Source organism: Acartia tonsa, chromosome 7, assembly GCF_053477335.1.
Source record: "Acartia tonsa isolate MP-2025a chromosome 7, ASM5347733v1, whole genome shotgun sequence".
Lineage (NCBI taxonomy): Eukaryota > Metazoa > Arthropoda > Copepoda > Calanoida > Acartiidae > Acartia > Acartia tonsa.
In genome coordinates, this window is record NC_137266.1 from 18,411,786 (window position 1) to 18,436,936 (window position 25,151).

Consider the following 25,151-nt stretch of genomic DNA (forward strand, 5'->3'; position numbering starts at 1 on the left):
AAGGCGTGTTAGGTTAGAAAAAAAACCCCGCAGAAACGGTTTACACAGGATGTACTGGGACCTTATGGTGGTTTCAGAACATGCTTTCCCTAAATTGAGTTAGTAGCTTCCCATAATAGAAAATTTTAAAATTACTTTTGGTGATCAAATATTACTTTTATTTTTAGACTACCTTCACCTAATCTGCTTTATTGTCTAATTTTGTCTTTCATGTTTATTATGCAAATTCGCTGACATTGCAGTTGACATGACAGATATTGGAGCTTTCTAAAAAGGTCTCTACCATTTTTCTAGCTCTAATACTTTTTTAGATATCTTATTTCAAAGTATTTCTGTAAAATCATGTTTTATACAGCAAAAAGTTGAAATATAAAATTAGTTATTTTAGAGAAAATTACAAGTATCTTCATGTAAATCTTTCTAATATTGCTCCAAATTGACCAAATTGGACAGTTAAGGTGCCTAAAACTATCTACTTTCAATGGACAATCCAAATACATAGTTTTTAAGACTATATAAGCCAATAGGAGCATGCTGAAGTGATTTTTAAAAATGCTAAAAGAAAAAATATTTCCTATTTTTTAAAATAAATTGAAATTTAATCAACTTTAGAAGGATTTTAAGGTAAGTTATGGTGTATAAAGTTGTCATTTTGTAATTAAAAAGCCAATAAAACACAATCATCTGATATTTTGAACCAATAGAAACATATCTTAAGAAATATAGACATAATCATTGAAAATAAACCAAAAATTGGTAGAATTCTAATCATTTCCAAGCAGGTTACAAATTTGTAATCTACTAATTCTAGTATTTTTTATAAGAAAGTTGATTGGCTTTTTAGATTTTTATAACCTTATGAAACAAAATTAGTTTTTGCCACCTTAACTAAAAAAAACATAGTAATTAAAAGACTTTTATGGATGATCTCACATATAATAAAAGAAACAATTTATTCTTAGGCCACATTTTTTTTGTTGATAAACACTATTAGGTACTCTAAACTAGTGCTGAGATTTTTAAAAATAATAAATCATATTTAATTATGGGTTTCTTGTACCTAAAAACTCCTTTTACATTATTAATAGTGCCTTAATAGTGATTTTTAATTAAAATTAAATTACATTTGTTTCTTTGATATTTCATTTTAGCCTTCTCCTGTTGACTTATAAAGTCTCAAAAAGTGTTGATTTGGATAGTCCATTGAATGTAGATAGTTTTAGGCACCTTAACTGTCCAATTTGGTCAATTTGGAGCAATATTAGAAAGATTTACATGAAGATACTTGTAATTTTCTCTAAAATAACTAATTTTATATTTCAACTTTTTGCTGTATAAAAGATGATTTTACAGCAATACTTTGAAATAAGATATCTAAGAAAGTATTAAAGCTAGAAAAATGTTAGAGACCTTTTTAGAAAGCTCCAATATCTGTCATTTCAACTGCAATGTCAGCGAATTTGCATGATATACATGAAAGACAAAATAAGACAATAAAGCAGATTAGGTGAAGGTAGTCTAAAAATAAAAGTAATATTTGTTCACCAAAAGTAATTTTAAAATTTTTTACTATGGGAAGCTACTAACTCAATTTAGGGAAAGCATTTTCTGAAACCACCATAAGGTCCCATTACATCCTGTGTAAACCATTTCTGCGGGGGGTTTTTTCTAACCTAACACGCCTTCGGGTGGGGTGTGTTAAGGTTATGTTAATTGAAAGAAATTTTGAAACATAAAATTAAAAAGAAGAAACATATTCAAAGGGAATAAAATATTGATATCATACATTTATGTGTTATGTTCGAGTTATCTATAATACAAATTAGAGCTATTTCTGTCTGTCTGGATGAAGCTTAAGATCTCAATAACTGCAAAAACAAGTAGGCTCTACTTTTCAGGGAATACTGGTCATACTTTCCCCTTCCCCCAAAAATAAAAAAAAACTTTTCGATTTATTAAAACGAAAGAAGCTAAAAAGCTGCGTCGCTTAAAATGTATTTTTAATCCAGGGGTAATTGATGAAAAATGTGTAATTTGTGTTATCATAATACCATCAACGTAAATTAGTTGCCCCATTTAAATTTTGTTGGGGTATAAGGAAAAGTTTTAGAACCTAAAAAGACTTTTGTTACAAATTGATTGGGCACTTTATACTGTTTACATATGCACATTCCCAATGATGATAAACAAAAATACTCCGTTTTGTAGTTTGTAACCAACCAAACACAATTAAAAAGTACCCAAAGTTTTTATGCTAGCGTAATCAAGCAACTTTGGGTATGTACCAGTGTAATTTACAGTCTAATGACCTCTCCCTCCCTCCTTTATATTCATCCCTTTAACCATGAAATTGGCAGCAATGAAAAATTTAGAAAAATTCATCTACCCACCTCCTAGCTCCACCTAATTATAATTTATCAAAAAAAATGTGTTTCAACACCTATTATTACATTTTTCGCTGCATCTTGGGGGTGTAGTTTCTTTTGGTAGGAAAGGTACTTTTTTGTAGCGGAGCTTCTTTATAATTGGGTAGAGTATGCAAGCATTTCTTTAGATTGATTGAATCAATAATAAAAAAAGATGTGCCATAGTGATTTATTTAAATTACTTAATTACTATTTAAATTTAGTCTCTTTTTACATCCACTATTTTACATATAGGTCCTATAATGGTTGTTTAAACTATAAGTTAAACAGCCTTTTAGGTTCTTTAACCCCAAGTTAGAAGATATATCTGGTTATATTAATTAGATTGTTTATGCTTCGCTACTTCAAGTTATTGTTAATCTTGTGTCGCAGATTTAAATTCCAAGCAAATTATAATTATATGAGTGGAGAGAGAAAGACAATGAACCCTAGAAAGCACCATATGATGCGGATATCATAGTTGGATACACCATTGAATGTTAGTGTTTTGGGAGTGATTATTTACTACTACATTTCACTGTTCTAAGATGCTAATTGATTTATTAAAATCTCTATTTTAGGGTTATTCGTGGATCTTAAGAGATAAGGCAAAGGACGATAATAAATAAAAGTATCCTTCAGCATATAAAAATTAACGGTGGAAAAGTTTGCTACCATGAATGAAATCAATATTTTTTAGTCATATTTTTCGTAGTTTAATGATTTATTGGACCTAATGTTTAAAAGAAATTTCAGTACACTAAAACCAATTTGTGTATGTTACTGTAAGAAGCCGGCAGCTTTAACTCACGCCTCTAGGCCAAATATTTGGTGAAAAAAAACCTGATTTTTACTGACCAGACCAAAATAGATAGATAGATACATAGGCCTAGGAAGTTATGATGAGAGAGAGAGAGCATATTAAAGGCCTAGAAGGCACACGGCATTGCTTAGGCATTGGTCAGAAATAATGTTTAGAAAAAGTTACACAATTTTTTTTTTTAATTTAAGTATACCTACTAGGCTACTTGGATCATATTATTTCACTATCTTCATATTTTAAAAAAAAAGTTTCGAAAGCCTTAAAAGACACAAATTGGAAAATTATTATTTTTTTTCCAATTAATATAATGCCCAAAAACAAGATATAATAATTTTGCTACATTACTTCAACATAATTCGAACAAGCTTTCCTTTCAATAATACCGTTAGAAATTCATGTTTTGTGAGCGTGAGTGTATTTTGTGCGTGTGTGTATCTGTCCGTCCGTCTGTCTGTCTTTATCAGTTAGAGAGAAATTTATGCGATCATCAATATGATGAAAAATTCTTGATTTACTGGTTTTTAAATTTTCTGACAGATTTTCTCGCGTGCCTCTGATTTTATCTTTTTATTCATAAAAATATTTTTTTAAATAAATATCATAAGATTTGTGTATTTTTTTCATTCAAAGGTACAAAAGCATGCTATAATTGCTATCTAATTTATCTTAACAAAGTGGACGTTTATATGTTTATGTCCGTAAAGAACTTGTCTTTGATTTGATTAATGTTGATATAAAAATCAATGAAATTTTTGGGCTGGTTAATTTTTTTTTTTTTTAATTATATATACACATGTGTATACAACATAATATTTAACTAACTGTATTTTAAGTGCAAAATTATGTTCCATTTAAGAATTACATAAGTTTAAGTGATAAGTCTGATATTTATTACTTCATAAAAACATTCTATTACTAGAAAATATGAAGTCTTGTAACTTAAATTTAGAGTAGCTTTGCTTTATTAACCAAGTATGGTTATTAGGAAGCATAAAAATCATTAATTTTGACCAAATTAAGGGGGGCAGACGTTTAGGGGAGGTGAGATATATCTAACGCCCACTGCCTATTAGAAATTTGGTTTTGTTTGTGTGTGTGTGTGTGTGTGTGTGTGTGTGCGTGTGTGTGTGTGTGTGTGTGTGTGTGTTTGTGTGTGTGTGAGTAAGGGTAATCCACTATATGTCCAAAAACCTGTGCACTAGTTGGTTCGTGTGTGTGTGTGTGTGTGTGTGTATATGTTTTGAAGTGCCCTAAGGCACTCGACTTCACTCTCATTTGAACGTCCCTCAAGGGGTTTCTTAGTTTTGGTTTTCTCCTAACTAATCTATATACATATTTACTAAGAAGTAGTTCATACAATTAAACTACTGTTAACATTAGCTAAAAAAATAAAAATGACATAATGACGTGTATTTATTAATCAATTAGTTGTTTTCCTGTTTTCTTTATTATTTCTATTTATTGGCTATTATGATTTATTTTCAGTTTTGTTAGAACATATGTTTTTGTTGAGTAACCTGTATCCAATTTACTGTGCTCTTCTACATATTTCCATGCTTAAATCATATTAGATTTGGTTTAATGCTCAAACAGATACTCATTTTCTTAAGAATATAATGATGGGTAGGGTCACATCCAGGGAAGTAGGGATCATTGAATTGTTTAGTATAATGGTACCCAAAGTTTTAAAAACATATTATCTCTTTCGTTGGCCAAAAAAATTTGGTTGATTTTAATAAATCTTCTGTTTAAACCTACCATACAATAATATGGAAATACAGAAGGGTTAATTTTGTATTAATTATTTGAGATGGACATAAATTTATCATCCATTGTCTTGCCCTTTAAGATCCCTGATCTTGCCATGTTTCATTATGTGTATATGTTATATGTATACAAATTCAAATACTTTGGTAAACATATGATAGAATGATGGATAGATGGATTTCTGTTGGTCAATTATAACTGTTTTATATTTAACATTTCTTTAGAGAAAGCTCAACTATTTACAAACAAGCATGATATAAATCCAAAGTATTAATAAAAATAAGGATGTTTGTTGGTATGTTATATGCTTTCATTTTAAGTCTTAATACAAAAATCTCCATTTATATCTGAATCAATATTTTGTTATATAATATTCTGTAAAAAAATCCATACGGACAAAATTTTTAATAAAGTAGCTTCGCTACTAATTTTAGAGGAAAAGAAAATTTGGTACAAACAAACCGGCTTGAATATTATACATTTTCAGGAATTTATTTTGGGATTTAAATTGACAGATTAGTGTATCATTTAATCTGCTTTTCAAGTTTCTGATTCGTTTTTAATGGCCTAGTTTAAAATACATATTTTACCCTTAAAAATATTTAAATAGCTAGGGTAACTGTATTTTAGTAACAGACTAACAAATAAAACTGCTATATAAAAACTTTGCTTGAATGCATTCATTTTTTATAACGGAAAAATAATTTAAGATCTTCCATATTTTAAAAAGATTAAAATCCGATATATCTTGACTAATAAATGGTGAAAATTGCAAAGAAAATTTCGCACATTTTGATAACAAAAAGGTTGCAAATTATTGCATATAATTTTGAAAAGTGGGAGAAAGGGTTGAAATTATTTTTGTAATCAAGTAAATTCTTTTGTCTTTATTTACAAATTGAAATTTTTACATTGCTTTTTCAATGTTTAAATATGATTTATTTTGCTTATTATTATAGGCAGACGAGACGCTTAAGTAATCATCTTTTAAAGATGTCTAATTAAATCAATTATTAAAGCAGCTTATGCAAAATTACATGATATAACGTACAAGGTTGATTTAGAGCAAATTTTCGCAGTTATATTAGCTAATAATTATTTAATAAAAACTGAAAAACGAGATATTTGACTTTCAAAGAGTCAAGTAACAATAGTTTCATCAAATATAGATTATTCTATACTATATTTGCGATTACTTTAATTTATAGAATATTCCAGTTTAACATTTATAAAAATATCCTGCTTCATTGTTTCAATATCCATGTCAGATCTATATAGGAAATAAATGTCTATATATGAGGTAAAGTTTCCCAAATGTTGAGGGTTTAAAACTCATAGTGCTTAAATCATTCTCTAATAACTCTCATTGACTGCTTATATATCTGGTAAAAAGTAATAATATGCGGGTATTATGATGAAAAATACAGTTTTAGAAAAGATTTTTATAGTAATATAGGTTTTTTTTTATATTGTAAAACCAAAAAAGTAAATAAAACATTAAATAAATCTAGCCAATAGCTGGATAATTATAGCCCGCGACCTCTAGTCTTAAAATATAGAAACTGTAGACTACGATCTTAATGATGGGCGATAGATGCATTATGTTGCCTATTTGTAGAGTAGCTGCGCTGCTTAAAAGAAACCGCTTATCTTATGTTAATCAAAAAGATACAAAATGTCCCTTTAAATAAATCCACGAATCTTGATAAAAAAAAGTTGTAAAACAGCTTTCACTTTGAAAGTTCTTTATCCTTTATCTTTCTTTGGGGGCCTATCTGTTTTTAGTAGCCAATCTACACATTGATTCAAACTGTCCGTTTTCATGTGGGAAACATTATTTTCTTGTCATTTTTTGTGTAGATTCCCTAATGTGCAGCCAATGCCAAAATAAGTAGCTTGATCCGTTGGTCTCTGGGTTATGCCAATAAAAGGTTTCGTGATAGTTTTCTGTTGAGGTATTTATTTTTTTCACGACATTTAACATCTGCACTGTCCATCCATAATTTTTATGTGCTTTGCTACTTATGGATGTTTTCATTATTGTGTTTAAGGGCAGAGGGACGTGCTTAGATTGTTTGGGGACTTAAACCTTCCCCTTTTCATCTATTTGATCTTATTTTAATGAATTAAGTTCAAATATTTGATATATCAAAATATTTTGTAATATTGAAAATTGAACATTATGAAACTTCTTTTTGGTCTAAAAATTATAAAAATCTAAATTACGTCAAAGGACGATGATAAAGATTCATAAAGAAATATATTCGTTTTAGTGGTAAGCTATAGTTCTATAGACAGAGTTTCCGCGGATAAGAAAATGAAAATCATTTCCTTCTTTGTTGACCCAAAGGAGCCGAAGGCCCGGATCAACTAGACAGGGATTAATCTTATCTATGGACTAAATTTTCGATTGGGTAGAAAATAGCTTAAAACCATCTCTGGAGTAATTGAAATTTTCGAAATTTACTATATTATTTTTTCTAATTAAGTTGCAAACCGGTTCTAATCCATTGGATTATTTAATCCATTGGATTATTTAATCCAATGTCTATCCCCGATCCCTATTGGCCACACAAGATAGACAGAAAATTTCCCAGATTATTTTACAAAAGTTTTATTGTATTCAATTGCTCTCTTTCTCTCCTCACTTCCTTTTTTGCCCAGCCCTTGTTTTTGATATTGAAAGAATATGTTTCACAATAAAAAGCCCCCGGCTGATTGTAATAATAAAAGAGACGCTTCTTTTTATTTAAACCGTGTTTTTAGTTTTCAATTAAAAACAAATTTAGACAACGATTTTTAGATTTTTAAACTTTTAGTTAGAATTTGATAGAAATGAGGCAGGGAGTGGGCATTAGACTGTTAATTAAACTTGAAAGTCTGGGTACTTTTATTGAATTTTGAATTTGGTTCCCAACTAATTGTGCCCAAACTTTTCAACCAATAATTTAGATAAAAAACAGAATGATGAAAAGCTATGCATATTTTGATTCTTGTTTCATATTGTTCTTACTTTTTTGGTCAAAAACGTTGAAAATTCTGATAATGCCTATATGTACAATATCCTACATGTTTTTTCTTCATGAAAAAGCAGGGATTAGGCACTATGGAGAAAAGTAATTTTTGGCCGTGACCAGTATATATATTTTCCCGAAAAGAAGGACCTAATCGACAAAGCCGTATGTCGGATATTAAAGAAAAATAATAACAAAAATGTAGTAATAAGTACAACATTCCATTTTATACGTGTTAGAAGTACTGGGGGTTGGTTTATCTTCCAGTTACCTATGCCAAAAATCCGTGAATGTATCTTGCTGATAAGATGAGCATATCCACGTATTATGCATCCATATTACAATATTACGGTGTCCTATCACTGCCACTTATTTCATATCCACGTATTATGCATCCATATTACAATATTACGGTGTCCTATCACTGCCACTTATTTCATATCCACGTATTATGCATCCATATTACAATATTACGGTGTCCTATCACTGCCACTTATTTCATATCCACGTATTATGCATCCATTACACTATTACGGTGTCCTATCACTGCCACTTATTTCATATCCACGTATTATGCATCCATATTACAATATTACGGTGTCCTATCACTGCCACTTATTTCATATCCACGTATTATGCATCCATATTACAATATTACGGTGTCCTATCACTGCCACTTATTTCATATCCACGTATTATGCATCCATATTACAATATTACGGTGTCCTATCACTGCCACTTATTTCATATCCACGTATTATGCATCCATTACACTATTACGGTGTCCTATCACTGCCACTTATTTCATATCCACGTATTATGCATCCATTACACTATTACGGTGTCCTATCACTGCCGCTTTTTGTAATTGCAGTACAGTGGGATTTATGATAGCAAAATAAGACTTATAGAGAAATGTTTAATGATATAAAAGAATATTTGATGTAGTGATTTGCGATTCTTGAGATTGAAAATGGAATATTTTGGCTGAAGTGATGACACATATAATATTACATCCTTAAACTATCCATCCATATGTATTACAACAAGTACAATTATGCTCATATACTAGCAAGAAAATTATTAGCGCAAATACTCTTTATGACTATCCATTTGAAAGCTTGTCGAAATCCTTATTTTTAATTTTTCGTTTTTTGACCAATTTACCTAATATAGGAAAATGACAATATTTTCTGTATTTTTACTTTGTTACAGTGTAATGCTTTTATTTAATGTGCTGTAAGCTTCTAAAATTAGTTTATGGACAAAATAACTGAAATCGAAGCTGCCCTTTCAAAAATATCCATATACAACCATTACATTTATGCGTATACACATAGGTGTCATCAAATTCCGTACATAATCACGCTTGCTAATTGCTAACTAACCTTAAAAAGACACTGTATGTAAATAATACCATAGTTTAATAATTTAATAATTGGGGCTTTTTTGTGCTGTTGTAAAAATTGCGCTGCTGTTTATTATTTGATTGTAGGCGGAAGATTATGCACACCCTTAGATATTGTTAAAATATTGAAGCGTACACCCCAAGTCAGACTATTCCATATTTATGCGAATTTTTCGCCCATCCACTCGCGCAAACTTCCTTCTTCCTTAGATTATGGGTAGATGGTCACTTTGTACTTAATTTCACATTCTAAAATGTTTCCTACTGCTTCTGTGTAAGAGGGATTAATATATGATGAAATTTAAGGGAAGAATGCCTTGGCATATGAACAGTCACGAATTATTGGTTTGCTACGTGACAGCTATATTTTACTATGTGTGATAGGGCAAACAAAATGCTTTTCTGAGACTATTTTTCTTGTGCACTGTACAAAAGACTAGACCATTTACCCTATAACCTCAAAAATCTTGTAGATCTAACCATTTTATGTATATTTTAATCATTTATACACATGTTTGTATGTATTAATATGCAAATCTTCAATTTTAGTAAGATTTTATCTTTTCAATTTAAGATTTTTTTGTTGTTAAAATTTGATTTTATATATAAATATAGGGTTGGTCATAGGATTTATTAACAAAAAGGCCGAATAAAAATTAAACAAGAATGACAACATCTAAAATTAAAAAAGCACATGAAAATACTGCTTAGAAAAAGATATCTATCTTTACAGAAATATAAGTAGATATATGAATGCAGGACCCAAGAAAATCACGTTTACCCAGTAGCCGCATTGACAGACGTACGATCAAACTAAATTATGGACTAGCCCCGCTTCTAATAAAAATAAAATAATGTTAAAAAGTGCATAATTGTTGGGCAAACTATCCATTGTCCTTAATTGAGCAAGACTAGAAGATGTGGTTGTTTTATCATTTCATAAAATGCTTTTTGTGTTTCATAAAATAAACAATACTCAGCAAAAAATTAAATGTGATTTTATCAAGAAGAAAAAATATTAAGGTAAAATGAATGAGCAATTATTCTTTAATATCGAGCGGCTGGGAGGTAGGAAACGGCAGTAAATTAGGCTAAAACCACCTTAAAAAACTTAAATCTAAAATTACCCAAGGACCTCTGTGAAATATTAATCTTCAGACAGAAAAAGCTTACTGCTTTATCTAATAGAATAGGATATATAATTCTTATGATGCCATAAATATGTGATAAATATGCGGAAATGAAGGCACACCATGATTTTAACCTTTAATCTCTTTGTTGGCAAATTAACCTGTTATCACCAATTTTCTAATGAATTAACAAAACAATAACATGGCACATTTTAACATCTCCAGATGCGATGCTTCTCTTAAAGTTACAATACTTAAGCCTAAAGACTTGATTGGTTGGCTCAACAGATCTATAGTATAGATGTATATACAGACAACTACCTCCCTTTGTTTTGAAATGACCTTTTTCGTCTGCTTCTAAATTATTGTCCGCTACTTGGCTGTGTTTATATAAGCGACACCATTGGTTGATTTTTAATGACCTAATAGAAAGGTTGCACAAGGTTGCGATGGGGAGATACAGTTAATTACCCCTTTCTCCCTCTAGTGTTGTGAATGTATATCAATTTATCTCTCATTATCTTATCCCTTAAAGTAACTAGACTCAAGTACACAGAGAAAGCAAATTTTGAAGGCTAGCTGTTATAGCTATTGTAGTATTGCTGTGCAGTTTTTGAATATAATTGATCTTGTTGTATAATCATTTTTCCTCTTAATATTAATTTAGTAAAGCTAAAAAAAAACTTAAGGTACCTAGTCAAAAATTAAATTCTCTTAGATTTTACAAGCTATATACTTTTTTGCAAGTAACTTCTTAGCATTCATTGTTTAATAAAGGTTTTTAAAAGGCCTAATAATGAATTGGAGAAAAACAGGGATATAAGGGATAAGAGTAAGACTTTTAATGATGTTTAAACTACAAATACAATCGCAGCTAAAACAAGCTATTATTTAAAGTAGGCATAGCAAGGCGAATAAAAACTTTACCAAGCTACGTGAAATAGTGGAAATATCAAAGTAAACAGAAATGTATAGACTGATTGACGGACAGACGAACGTACATGACATATTCCCTAGAAAGGCAGCACTACTCTATAAACTGCTTATCCCTACTATATCTTTGCAAATGTTAAGAATGAGAAAGAGTGTGTTGTATTATACAAAGTGACATGACAAAATTTACACAATTAACCCAAGTTCTTTTTAAAAGCGAAGCTTTTCAACATTTAGTGTTGATCGATCTGACATTTAAACTCTTTATGAGGACTACTTTAAGAATTATGTTTGGTATTAACAGCGAAAAAAATCCTTCAAGATATAAATCCAAAATCTTTGCAATAAAATATAGTTTATCTGATTTATTGAGCTATGCTTTTATGGATGTTGTCATTCTTGTTTTCATAGGGAAAGGGTTTAACAGGAGGGAGGGAGGGAGGGGATCTAAAAAAAGGGTACATCAAAGGTTTAACATCTCAAGTGAAGGTTAAGAAAGGGACAGTACACATTAATCATTTTTAGCTTTGAAATTGCAAACTTGCACTTTTGGATACATGATATATTCATTGTAAGATTAGCACACCTATTTTAAGGACAATGCTCCTTCATGATTTATATCTTTTGGCTGGGTTTTCTTTTTGATTAAAACAAAGTTAAATTCTACTTTTTATTTGGAATATCTGCTTTTTTATTCAATTTTGTTAACCTTAGTTTTTTGTAAAAAAAGACCAGTTTTTTATGAAAAGAAAATCTAAAAATACTTTTTTCTGATTTAGAGACCATTAAATTATCTTAGAAATTTGCTTTTGACATATCTTAAAAATCGTTTATCTAAAATTTTTGATTAAATTCATTTCTTCTTCTTTTCTATATTTCGACTTGTTTAAAGTGCTATAGGATATATATATGAAGATAGGAAGTAATAGTATTATATGCATGAATACACATTACATATATTGTTTTTTAAAAGACCTTTGATGTCATTTTACTAAACAATGCCCGTCCCCCCCCCCCCCCCCCCCGTCTTCTCCCCCATCCTTAATTGTGCCACCTTTAGGTTCTTATCGGGGATATGGTTTGGTATTCTGTAAATTACATCTTTTAGTGTTTTAAAGCTTAAAATAATGGTTGGGAGCTTCAGAGAGAGAGAGAGAGAGGGGACAATGGGCTGTTTATTACACTAGTCCCCAAAGTTTATAACAACATTTTCTTAATCGCTGCCTTAACAACTTTGGGGACTTGGATAGATTTTGATTGGTTGGTTTATTAAGTTGACAGAAGGGGTATTTTTGTGTATTAACATTGGGGATGTATAAGAATTTATCGGCCATTGTCTTATCCCTTTAGTTCCCTGGGGAGCATTGAGAATCAAAATTGGTGTTTAGACGATTATTTAATTTCACATCATTAAAATAGCTTAAAACCTGTCCCCATCCTTCTTGTTTGTTTATAACTCCATGAAAAGTTTTGCCTTTTTGGACGATTGTTTTAAAGATAGCCAAGGACATGACAATATTTTTTTCAGGAGTTTTATTTGCCTTTGTTTAAATTTTCCAATCTCAATTACCTCCCTCAAATTCTAGGCATTTTAAATTGGAATTTTATGCAACTTAAGAAAATAGTAAAAATCATCGAATTTACTTTTTAAAATCTGCCAAATTTGTTTTATATCATCAGAGATCTAAAGGGATAAGGCTATAGACGATAAATTAATATACATTCTTAAAAGTAAAAAACCTTCTATTTATTAAACCTATTGGCTGAAACGTTTGGACACTAAACTTAATAAACCAACCAATCAAATTTAAATAAAAGTACCCCAAGTTTTTAATGAAACTAATTTAACTTTGGGTACTAGTGTAAATTGTAATCAAAGTTCCCTCCCTCAAAGTCTATACTATAAGACTTTACCTTAAAGGCATATATGTATACTGTCGTGATTCAATTCTCAGTAATGCACTTTTTTAAAGCAGTCTTTACGGGATTATTGGTTGCTTTTAGGGTTAGTACAGAAAACTGGAAATTGCAACATTGGAAAAGCTAATATGCAAATGACAAGCATTGTGAAATATATAATAAACTTGAGACAGAGGTAATAGAAACTATGGGCCACGTATTTGAAAGGGAATGTAAGTTCTGTAAATAGCCTAAAACCATTCACATGCCTAAGTAAAGATACCCTTCAGTCTAGAACTTATTCACATCAGTTTTTATAAAAAAAAATCTTACTACTTTATGTAATGCATTAATTGAATACAAAAATATAAATAGCAGACAATCACTCTAGTCATAAAGTAACTAAGCCATTAACAAATATTGAAAAAATTTTTGCGAATATTTGGCACATATTTTAAATGCAAAGAATCAACGTACTAAAACTTAAATGCCCCTCTTTTAATTCTTTCCACGATGGCTTATCAGTTAGAAACCATTGTTTTGATATTAAAAACGTTGTTTTCTAAAAATATACGGTTTTAGTCCATTGTGCAAGGCTATATGAACAAGGACAATACTAAGAGGGTGTTTATTAACTTCCGCGCGTATATTTTACAATAGCAAATTATTAGAATTGCATATTGAACACACACAGACAGACAGACATCTTGGTATTTTTAAGGATTTTGCGAAAATAAACAATTGCGACAATATGCAGAAGTGTATCCACACTTACTAAGAGGCATGAAATGGTTAATCAAGTGTAATCTATGATTTATACATTTTTTTAAACATTTTAATTATCATTCAAACTATTGTTTCCTTCTTTTTTATTTGATTTGCTGTTGGTTAATTATATTGAATTTGACTTTTTTTGAGATAAAAATTATCTTTGATTTTAAAAAGCTTTCAAGCATAAGTTACCATTTGAATAAATTATACTTTTTAAAAAATGGTATTTATGGAGAATATTTTTTATATAAAATTGATCACTGTTTAAAAGTTTTAAGATATTAAATGAATGAGTTGTTAATGTTGTTTTGTGTCGCTCAGACCAAATGTCTGAAACGCTTTTCCGGTATTTTCATTTTAGCAAACCATTGTAGTTTGGGTTTATGATTTATATAAATACTATATGTACCTTATTGCTCTAAAATCATAACAAAATCTTTACATAACAACCTATCATATCAATCTATCACCCATTAATTATATAAAGTAATAAAGTTTTTTGCCTGTACCTAAAATTCTCAGAAAATAATAGTGCGAATTTGTTGTACTTTTCAGAGAAGCTTTAGAAATGTCTTGGGGTGGTTTTAGGCTATTTTCCTGACAAAATGAAAGAGAAAAAATCAATCTAGTCATATATTGATCAACATTGAGAAATAAAAGCTTTTCTCCCTAGTATTTAACGGATTTTGGAATATTTCTTTGCTATTTTGATTTAAGATAAATGAAATGGAAACACAACAGCTTAAATCTGCTATCTTGTTTCTTTTCCTCCCTATCTTATGAACAATCAAACAACAAACATTCAATGTTTACCTACCTACCAACTTTCAACAAACAAACCTTATTGTTTTCATACATGGCTTTATGGTTTAAAACAGGGAGGGAGGGGACAATGGACTGTAAATTACAAATGTACCTAAAATCTCAATCATATTTGGGACTTTGACTTTGATTGGCAAACTAAACCCCGAACCACTTCATTATGCAATCTACATTTTCCTGGATATTTTGTCTACGGTAGTCCATAAGTGTACAGCTTTACAGTACATTGTTTCTATTTGTTAAAGCAACACGTATGATAAAAGAAAAAGATTCTTTTTAAAGTAAAATGCTTATATTTCAATCAAAATCTATATTTTTTATTTTTTACCGATCCACGTCATTATGCAAATCAAAAGAAAATCAATGAGAAAACGTTGGTTTTGCACTTTTCTCCACTTTTAAAAAATGTTTCTGATAAAATAACAATTTTTTAAGGGATTTATGCATTAATTATAATGAAAAACAGTTTTAGGTAGATTTTAATGATTTTTCTAAATAAGAAATAATTGAAAAAAAGAAATTCTATCCTTATCACTTTAGAGGACAGCTGCTGACCCCCAGTCTTATGGATGAAGCTAAATACATGTTAAAGATAAAAATTACCCTGAAAAGTATACAAAAATGTTTTTTGATGTGTTAAAAAAATCCATTTTAAAATCTTGATTTTGAGGATGATGGCCTTTAAGATGCTCTTACTGGTGGTGAATGTAAGCTAAATGTTATCTAAGTACATGACCATTACAACAACTTGTCTATTAACCTATGTACCATTTTTTGTAGTCATAGCAGCCTCCAGTGGAGCCTCTCGACATGAAATATAACCATTATCTAAAAACTACATTATTTACTTTATGAATTTTAGTAATTAAAATTGCAATTTTTTTCTTTTTTAATATTGCTTGGCTTGAGGCTGCTATGACTACAAAAATTGGACCATAGTTCAATATATAAGTTTTCTTCAAGGGCATGCACTTTGATAACATTTAGCTCACCATCACCACCAGTAAGAGCATCTTAAAGGCCATCATCCTCAAAATCAAGATTTTAAAATGGATTATTTTAACACATCAAAGAACATTTTTGTATACTTTTCAGACAAATTTTTATTTTTTACATGTATTTAGCTTCATCCATAAGACTAGGGGTCGGCAGCTGTCCTCTAAAGTGATAGGGATAGAATTTCTTTTTTTCAATTATTTCTTATTTAGAAAAATCAATAAAATCTACCTTAAACTGTTTTTCATTATAATTAATGCATAAATCTCTTAAAAAATTGTTATTTTATCAGAATTAATTTTAAAAAGTGGAGAAAAGGGCAAAACAAACGTTTTCTCATTGATTTTCTTTTGATTTGCATAATGAAGTGAATCGGTAAAAAATACAAAAATATAGATTTTGATTGAAATATAAGCATTTTACTTTAAAAAGAATCTTTTTCTTTTATCATATGTGTTGCTTTAACAAATAGAAACAATGTACTGTAAAGATTTACACTTATGGTCTACCGTAGACAAAATATCCAGAAAAATGTAGATTGCATAATGAAGTGGTTCGGGGTTTAGTAGTGTCCAAACTTTTCAATCAATAATTTTAATCTTCAAATAGGGTAATGTTGTTTAAAATTTATGGGGAAATATATAGATTAACCTTTGAGATCCCTGGGTATAAATAATTTGGGTTTGTTTTTCCATATATGCTTAAAGACAAACAAAACTATGATATTGCTTAGAATTCAATCTTTTTAAACCATAAAAGATATGAATTCATGTGCTATAAAATGTTTCTTTCCAATTTTCCTTTTTAATTGTTTGCTGAAGTAAAGAGTACACTAAATGTTTATTGTCTTTTTTTCTGCCACATCCCTTTTCCTGGTCTAGTTCCTGTTTGTTGTAGCAATGCTTCTCTATACTTTTCCTAAGATAACAAGGATGACAACATCCATAATAGCGTAGCTCTAAAATCAGACGATAGGACAAACAAACAAAATAGGATAATTATTTATTTATATCATACCAAAAAAATATAGTAAAAATCAGAGAAACGTACTGACTTTATGGAATTGTAAATAGAATTGCTAAGATTTGCAAATGCGACCTAACTGCTACATGAATCATTAAAGTTTTAAATTGATAACACAAGTCTAACATGCATAAATTAACGATCAAGGCTATCCGCTACCTACTGACGGACCGATCCTGATTATAGAAAAGCTTATTAAAATTAAAGGAAGGATGAATGTCTTTTAATTTGACTACTATGTAAATAAAGTCTCTTTACGCAAATGGTTTTAATTCAGTATCTGCTACTTATTTGATTATCACAATTGCTTTATAAACCTCTTGATCACTGCTTTGATAAACTTTTAGTTATATAAAAATTAATTAATTTTTTGTTTCAGGTATTTGACGGTCAAGATGGACTTAAATTGCACCCTGACGATGGCTTTACAGGAGACACTACCCCAGATGTTACCTTGTCAGCTGATAGGGGAGAATTGTTTATCAGGTATGTATTATGTAACTCTCTTTAAAATCTTATTATAAAAGTAATAAGATGTGTGTCTGGGCGTTTGTAACTTAAGATTTCATTAACCTCTATACCAATACGGTTCTCCTTTACAGTGTAAATTATTGTAGGTCCAGGAAGGTTAATTTTTTGGGGGGTGGGGGGAGGGTAAACAGTATTTGCGGTTATTGTAGATTTTTGCGGTTGAACTTTAAAAAAAATAGTCTATGACACTTTCATTCATTATAATGGTTGCGGATTAAACTGGAAGGTACCTTCTATTTAAATCACTAATGCACACCAAAACCAATTAAAATTTAAATGTATTGAAATATTTTATTATTATTTTTCTTAATGAAAAATATTTAACTGTTTGTATTTAGATTTATCACTGATTCCACCAAGAGCTCAATTGGATTCTCTGCTGTTTACTCTGCTGATTGTCCAGAGCTGAAAGCTGGAGCCGGAGCTATTGCCAGCAGTATTGACACAACCTTCGGATCCAGAGTCACCTTTACCTGTCCTGCTGGACAAGTTTTTGCCACAGGTATTATTTTTTCTATTTTAATTGACTACCAAACATTTTTGCACAAGCTTTAAAAGTCTTACATGTACACCATATGTTAATTGTTTACCAGGGATCTTAAGGGATAAGACTTTTATATTATATTGATATATATGTATTGAAATACATCCCAAATTATGATAAACCAAATTACTTCTTATGTAGATTGAAATTGTTGGTTGAAAAGTTTGGAACCAACAAATCAAAATTAAGTCCTATGTTCCCTCCCTTCCTAAAGTTTCATCTTATTATATTTTGTTTAAAATTGAAGAGTTTAAAACAATCAAGTTTTTTGGCTATCTAAAAAACAATACTTAAAATTTTCATAATAGCGGCTGCACTTGTTTAATATTTTAAAAATGACAAAATTCCCATTTTCAGGTGTTGACGAGATGACCATCAACTGTATGCCTGGTGGCAAGTGGGACAACGACTACATCCCCTCATGCCAGGAGGTGTACTGCGGTCCTGTTCCCCAGATTGATAATGGCTTTGCTGTTGAGGCTTCTAATGTCACTTTCCAGGTATAGTTTTCGTTTCTGTTTTGATGCAAACAACACGTTTGCCAGTCTACAAAGTTCGGCCTTATCCCTTAGAGTGCCTTGTTAAGAACAATTAGCCGCCTCCCCCCCCCCCCAATATTTAAAAAAAAATAATATAAAGGGGTAGGTTAGTTTTCCGTTTGTTTGGTACTTAACAATAGGTCAGTTCAGGTTAGTTAGCCCTGCAGGGTTAGAACTTAGAGCTACCCTCAGGGGTTAGGCCTAACAGAAAAAACTCTGTTATAACAGTAAAAAAATATCTGAAATACAATACACTTCTTCTGTGGTTTAATATCCATACAGGTTTTTTTTAAACTATTGAATTATAAATGTTATTATAGGGAACCGCCATGTACCAATGTTATGCTGGTTTCGCCTTCCCCTCTGGCAACCCTCTTGAGAGCATCAGATGTTTGGAGAATGGACAGTGGAGCCCCCTGCCCAACTGCCAAGGTACTAATTTTTTTCCGCGCCATTTTTGTCATTTCCCGCCATCATTTAATATTTTGTGCCATTTTTTATTATTTCCCCCCATTCAGATATCGTTTGCAGTAGAGTTGCTTAATAATCTGACTAATTATGGCCTATAAGCGTAGTATTTACAGAAAAAGTAATTACTGTAATATAGTTTCCTTTACTTTTTAATCCACATAATGATGTATTAGGTATTGTTTATGTGCTATGCCTTACAAGCCCCATTCAATTTTTAGATAAAACTACTTTTTATCTTTCTAATGGCTTATTTACTGAATATAAAAGAACGGACTTTAATAGTCCTTGTGACCATTAGAAACCTTTAGATAAAATCAGTTTTATGTCCTGGTACAAAGTTTCACTTTTATATCGTATACGAATGTACGTTTTACTCAGGAAGGAACAATGGGCTGTTTACTACACTAGCCCCCAAAGTTTTCAATGACGCTTATTATTCGTTGGCTTAACAACTTGGACTTGTAATGAATTTTGTATTAGTTGATTCATTAAGTTGAGTGTCCAAACATTTTAACCAATAATTGTAATCCAGAAGAGAGAATTTTGTGTATCATCATTAAGGATGTACATCAATTTATCGTCCATTGTCTTATCCCTTTATACTCGCAGTCAGGTATCTATAGGAATACGACAATCCTATTATATAAAGTAGTAAGCGTTTTTTGTCTGTCCCGAAGGATCTCGCTAACCGCTGAACCGATATTGTTCTCCTTTACAGTGAAGCTTCTTATAGGTCCTGGGAAGGTTTTAAACTATTTTTTGAGAGGGTGTCTTAACCTCCCTCTCCCCCAAAAAATAATTTTTATAACTCTTTGGAAACTCTAATTTAAAATAGGATAAGGTCGACTTTTCCTTCTCCTACCAGTGCAGTGCCCCTAGAGGCTTCTAGGGGCGTAGTCGCTAGTGGACAATATATTGATATACAAGCCCAATGGTGATATAGAAAAATACTTCTTTTGTAGATAAGAATTATTATTGGAAAGTTGGATATTTATATTTTTGAACCAACCGATCAAAATCAAAATTAGTGTTTAGGTCCACGAATTAATTTTCAAATGACCCAAATTGAAAAATAACCCAAAAACAAAATATGATTAAATTAAAGTCGAATTTAAGTAAATGAAAAATTATTTTATTTGGGTAGCTTCTAATGTATTTCACCAACACAAAAGTAAAAGTTACTTGGTGAATTTTTTCTCTTTATTTTTTACAAAAGTACCTACCATTTAAAAAAAAAAACATGAATTAATCTAATAGATTTAACTGATTACTATTTCATAACATTTTAACCACTAATCTCCAATGAAATAAGTGATTATTTATTGAATTACGACCAGTAAGATGAAAATTACAAGTATATTGTGTTAAGAAACAATAATTTATTATTGACTGATAGAAAAATTGTTCGTTTTCACGATGACAAATTAGCCCTTTCATAGTTTTTCTCACAGCCTTATACTTGACCCTTGTTTGGGGGTGATTCAAAATAAACAGAAAAAAATACCCTAATGATAAGTATGATAAGAAGTTTATTTTTTATTCGTAATTTTTTGCAATATATAAGTTTTTATCAAAATTTAAGTATTAGTTCTGAAATGAGAAGATTCCATTTTTCTTGAGAAACCATCCTTAAATTACAATCGTTTTTCCCTTTTTGGAGTACCTTATTTGAGCCCGTGCTTTTGACACTTAATAATTTCCAAATTTCATACTTCTAAAAAAATAAATGTGTACAGATTTCTTAGTTTTTACGACGTTGCTTCATTTTTCATTGAGCTTTAATCCTAATTTGAAAGGTACAGGTTATATGTATGTCTGTTGCTTAAGAACTTCCTTTCATAAAAGCTTCTTATGGGCCCAGGGAAAGTTTATAACTATTTTTGAGGAGGGGATATCCGCCCTCTCAAAAGAAAACGCCCTGGAAATCATTATTGCTATACAGACAGACAGATCATGTAAAAAAAAATACTTTGCTTTTATTTGGAAGGAAGCTGTAAATAGTTTATAATCATATTTAGCAAGATTTATTAACTTTATGTCTATAATCTACTTCAATTTACACATCCGATTTTTAACACCCCATAAAACAAACAAACACTAAGCCTTCACTTTTTCAAGGCTATCTTTCTTTTACTTTGAACATGACCAATATAAAGCTTCTTATTTACATTTGAATGCATTGCCATTAGGAGACATCATATGAGCGATGAATTGATGTACATCCCCAATATGTTATAACCAAAATCACCCCTCGGTAGATTAAAATTAGTGGTTAAAAAGTTTGGACACTGCATATTTAAACCAACCAATCAAGGTTTATTAAAAGTACCCAAAGTTTTTACGCCATCTAACAAGAAAATGTACTCTGGGTACCAGTATAATTTACACCCTTACACCTCCCGGCCAAACAATATTGATTTTTCTACCCTTTCTCCCTTAAAATTGTATTATTGGTCTATTCAAAGGATCAATACATAGCTCCTATGAATAATCAATGTTAATCTTCATGTTTTTTAAGGCACACTAACATCCAACTGCTCGAGTTTAGATAAAATATATATTACTAGCGGCTTCGCCCCTAGCCTCTAGGGGCTTTGCCCCAAGAGGTGATAAAAAAAATTAATATTTATTGTTTTTAGTGAGAGAATGTTGCTATTCTTTCATTCAAAATAAATGATGGAATAAAAAATAATAAAGGGCACAGGACCACAGGACCAGTAGGTATATTCCCTAAAGAGTAGAGCCCATTCGGTTCAGCGGTTACAGAGATCTTAAGCTTCAGACGGACAGACAGACGGACAGACATTGTTCTACTTTGTATTATAGATGAATGACAAAATTCAATAAGGAAATAGATATAATGTTGCAAATGGTTTAATATCATATTTTTTACCAGTTTTAATCTAAAGCTTATTTGCTTATTTAAAATGGTCAATCCTATCTTCATAGATTATGTTTGTTTTTCTTCCTATATGATCTCTAAAACGGCTTAAATAAAAATGCTATATAAAGATGAATACGTCTTAATCTAAATATTAAAAAATGTCCTTCAGAAACAGTTTTATTTCTGATTCTGTTGCATATTTATTTGCAATTTTATTTATGCAATATTTGCATATTATTATTAGATCATATTATGCAGCATAGCATCTTTATAAATTTGATTATACCTTAATAATTTAAGATCGTGATGTTCAGTGGCTTCTAGGAACATATCACATGCCAAATATCCTAGGACCTATACTAAGTTTCCCTGAAAAATACTGACCGTTAGGAGTAGTTGTTGTACAAGTTTTTGTTGTACATACATACTCAATTCAATTTCAAAAAGAAACGTCCTTGTTATTTACATTATTAATGGTATCATTCAGTTATGTATGTTTTAAATGACATTCTATTTAAATGCATATTATAAACCAATTTTAGACTTATATAAGCTTGTCAATCATACTGTTGTTTGTTTGTTGTTGTCAGTCGATTTTCAACTTAAAATTTAAATTTTTTTAAAGTAAACAATACACTTTTTAGGCGGAATTTGTTCAAAGGCAATTTTTCCTGGGGGGGGGGGGGGGTTGGAGGAGTTACCTTTCTCAAATTAGGTTTAAACCTTCTCTGGACCCAAAGCAAGCTTCACTTTAAAGAAGAACCATATCGGTACAGTGGTTAGCCGAGATCTTTTGATACATACAGACAGATATTCTGCTACTTAACCCGATGATAAGTAAAAACAAAATATGTATAATAAATTAGGTGTTGATTTTTTTGCTGAAAGATCCTCAAAATATTTTGATGTAAAATTCTGCATCAAAAACACAGGATTAAATATTTTGAGTGCATACACGAAGAAAAAACTCCCTTTCTTCACACTTGATTGTTGAAAATAATATTATGGACCAAAATTGCCGGCCCTTCATTTAAATTTATCCCGCATTCTCCCAGTTTTTATTTTGGAGGATTTTTATCCCCCTAAATTATTTTTTTGCAGGTGTTATTTAGACTTAAGGGTATAGTTCCTTTTCGCGACAACGCCTCTTAAGGGGCGTTTCGTCGTATTTTTAGAGTATCTTTTGATAGGTTATTTTAGGTTAGGTTAGATGATTGCACCGCTGGGGTTAGAAATAGGAGAAATCTGTGAATATACGACGAAACGCTCCTTAAGAGGCATTGACATAAAAAGGTACCATACCCAGACTTAATTAGTTTAAGGTCTTGATCATCACTACATTTGATTTTTTCATTACTAATGCCAATGTAAAATGAAGTAGGTTTTGTTATTTTGTAGTTTTTGGTTATTTGACTACCTGACAACTATAATTTTGTCATGACGGGCATAGAAGCCTTGAAAATAAAATAGTTAAGACGCGTTTACAGGGGGGTAACCATAATTTCTTTTTAGAGAAGACTTGCTTTAGTTTTAAATTTCTTTACCTAATCAAAACTTTTTTGGGTTTCTTGGTAGTCTCCAAAAAGTTCGTATTTTTGTTAACACTTTTTATAACCAAGCGTCTTTGATCGGTTGAAATATGTTTGAATTCAGACAATAAGTTCCCCATTTAAAGAATTCAAAATAGACCCTTGCCCTAAAAGCGTATGCTTCTTATGTGTATTATCTAAATTTTAGGCTAGATTTTTTTGTAGGCGTTGAAATTGTTTTCCTAAATTTGTACACGTTTTTTTTTCTTCGAAAATTATAGTACATTAGACAAAAATACACCACAGTATAATCTTTAAAGGTTGTTTTTAACTATTGTTTTACCTTTCATACCTATTGATATTCTTTTTTTTCGCTAATTATTTTTTTGTTGTACAAAAAACAAATACGATCTTTGAAGACCGTATTATCTTACGGGTGATTCATTTAAAAACTTGGCAAACATTTTAGCACAAATTTTTCACGCTAAATTGGAACGCTAGATAATTTTAGACCCAAAAAAGGGAAAATTCTAGAGCAAATGGGTAGATTAAGACCTAAAAAAGTTTCTAATTTTGAAAGGTCTAATATTTTTTTCGGAATGTGGGTAGAAAATGAGAGTTTTCAACTTTTCATTTCTTTTTGCGTGTCTGGCCTATTAAGATAAGCAAAAACATACGTTTTTGGTTAATTTAAAGTAAGTCAAATATATCCTTGTTGTAAAACTTTAGGTAGCATTATAATTTACAGTCCAATTTTAGTATTGATGAGTTTGGTAGATTTTTTCAAACGAAATTTTGAAGATTTTTCAATGGAGATATTTTTTCAGCATCCAAGTGTCCACCTCTGCCTGATGTAGAACATGCAACAGCCAACCAGCTGGCTGGAAAAGGACTCAACTATGGTACTGTCATCAGGTTTGTGCATTTTTCTTTAGATTTTTTATTTCTGTAAGTTTCTGTTTGTCATAAAGTCTTTAGAAGAAAAGCTACTCAATATTTGATTTAGTCTGTCTGTCTGTTTCATTGTATCTGTCTTTTTAAAAGTTATAAGTTGCATATTTTACATATACACAAGGGGCTTCATTTTTTCATACATGTTTCTCTTTTGTGTCTTTCTTGATGTATGGTCCTCATTTCAAACAACACTGCTACTATTTTACTAGTTCATCCTTGTTATATGAGAACCTTTGCTGTGCTCTTATGTTGCAGAAACAGCATAGCTACAATACTAAAAAAAGGGATTTATTATTACATGGATCTTACACCAGATTTACATGTTCTCTAATAAAGGGAGTTGTAGTGTGCTAAGATCTCCCATTCCCTTCCAAGGGAAATAGCAAATCGAGGACATTTTTCCCTGTCATAATATCCACATATATTCTACATCCATTTCTAAAAATCATTTTAACTGTACAGGTATGAATGTGACCCCGGGTATGAGAGGACAGGACTCCCCACCTTGCTCTGCCAGTCAAATGGAACCTGGTCCAGCGAGGTTCCTACATGTACCAGGTAAAATAACATTTCTATTCTGAAGGTATAACAAAAAGGATGATAAGATGATGTTCATACACGAATATGGTAAACAAATTTGCCCCTGTTGATGATTAAAATTTTTGATGGAATAGTTAGGTCAATTTTGAGTAAAGAATCAAAATTAAT

The 25,151-nt window shown here is 30.6% G+C and overlaps 2 protein-coding genes across 3 annotated transcripts in view; one reads left to right on the forward strand and one right to left on the reverse strand.

The window, feature by feature from the left end:
- The window catches only part of LOC145325001 (b(0,+)-type amino acid transporter 1-like), a 355,348-nt gene that overhangs the window by 235,166 nt on the left and 95,031 nt on the right, over positions 1-25,151 (reverse strand). The window lies entirely within an intron of this gene.
- The window catches only part of uif (sushi, von Willebrand factor type A, EGF and pentraxin domain-containing protein uif), a 129,435-nt gene that overhangs the window by 67,279 nt on the left and 37,005 nt on the right, over positions 1-25,151 (forward strand). For both annotated transcript variants that reach the window (XR_013881370.1, XM_080167764.1), the window contains exons 16-21: positions 17,371-17,477; positions 17,861-18,024; positions 18,424-18,566; positions 18,926-19,037; positions 24,317-24,404; positions 24,906-25,001. Coding sequence is in view for 1 of the 2 variants with exons in the window: in XM_080167764.1 (XP_080023890.1) it covers positions 17,371-17,477; positions 17,861-18,024; positions 18,424-18,566; positions 18,926-19,037; positions 24,317-24,404; positions 24,906-25,001 (710 nt within the window). In the remaining variant the exon portion in view is untranslated. The remainder of the gene's footprint in view (positions 1-17,370; positions 17,478-17,860; positions 18,025-18,423; positions 18,567-18,925; positions 19,038-24,316; positions 24,405-24,905; positions 25,002-25,151) is intronic.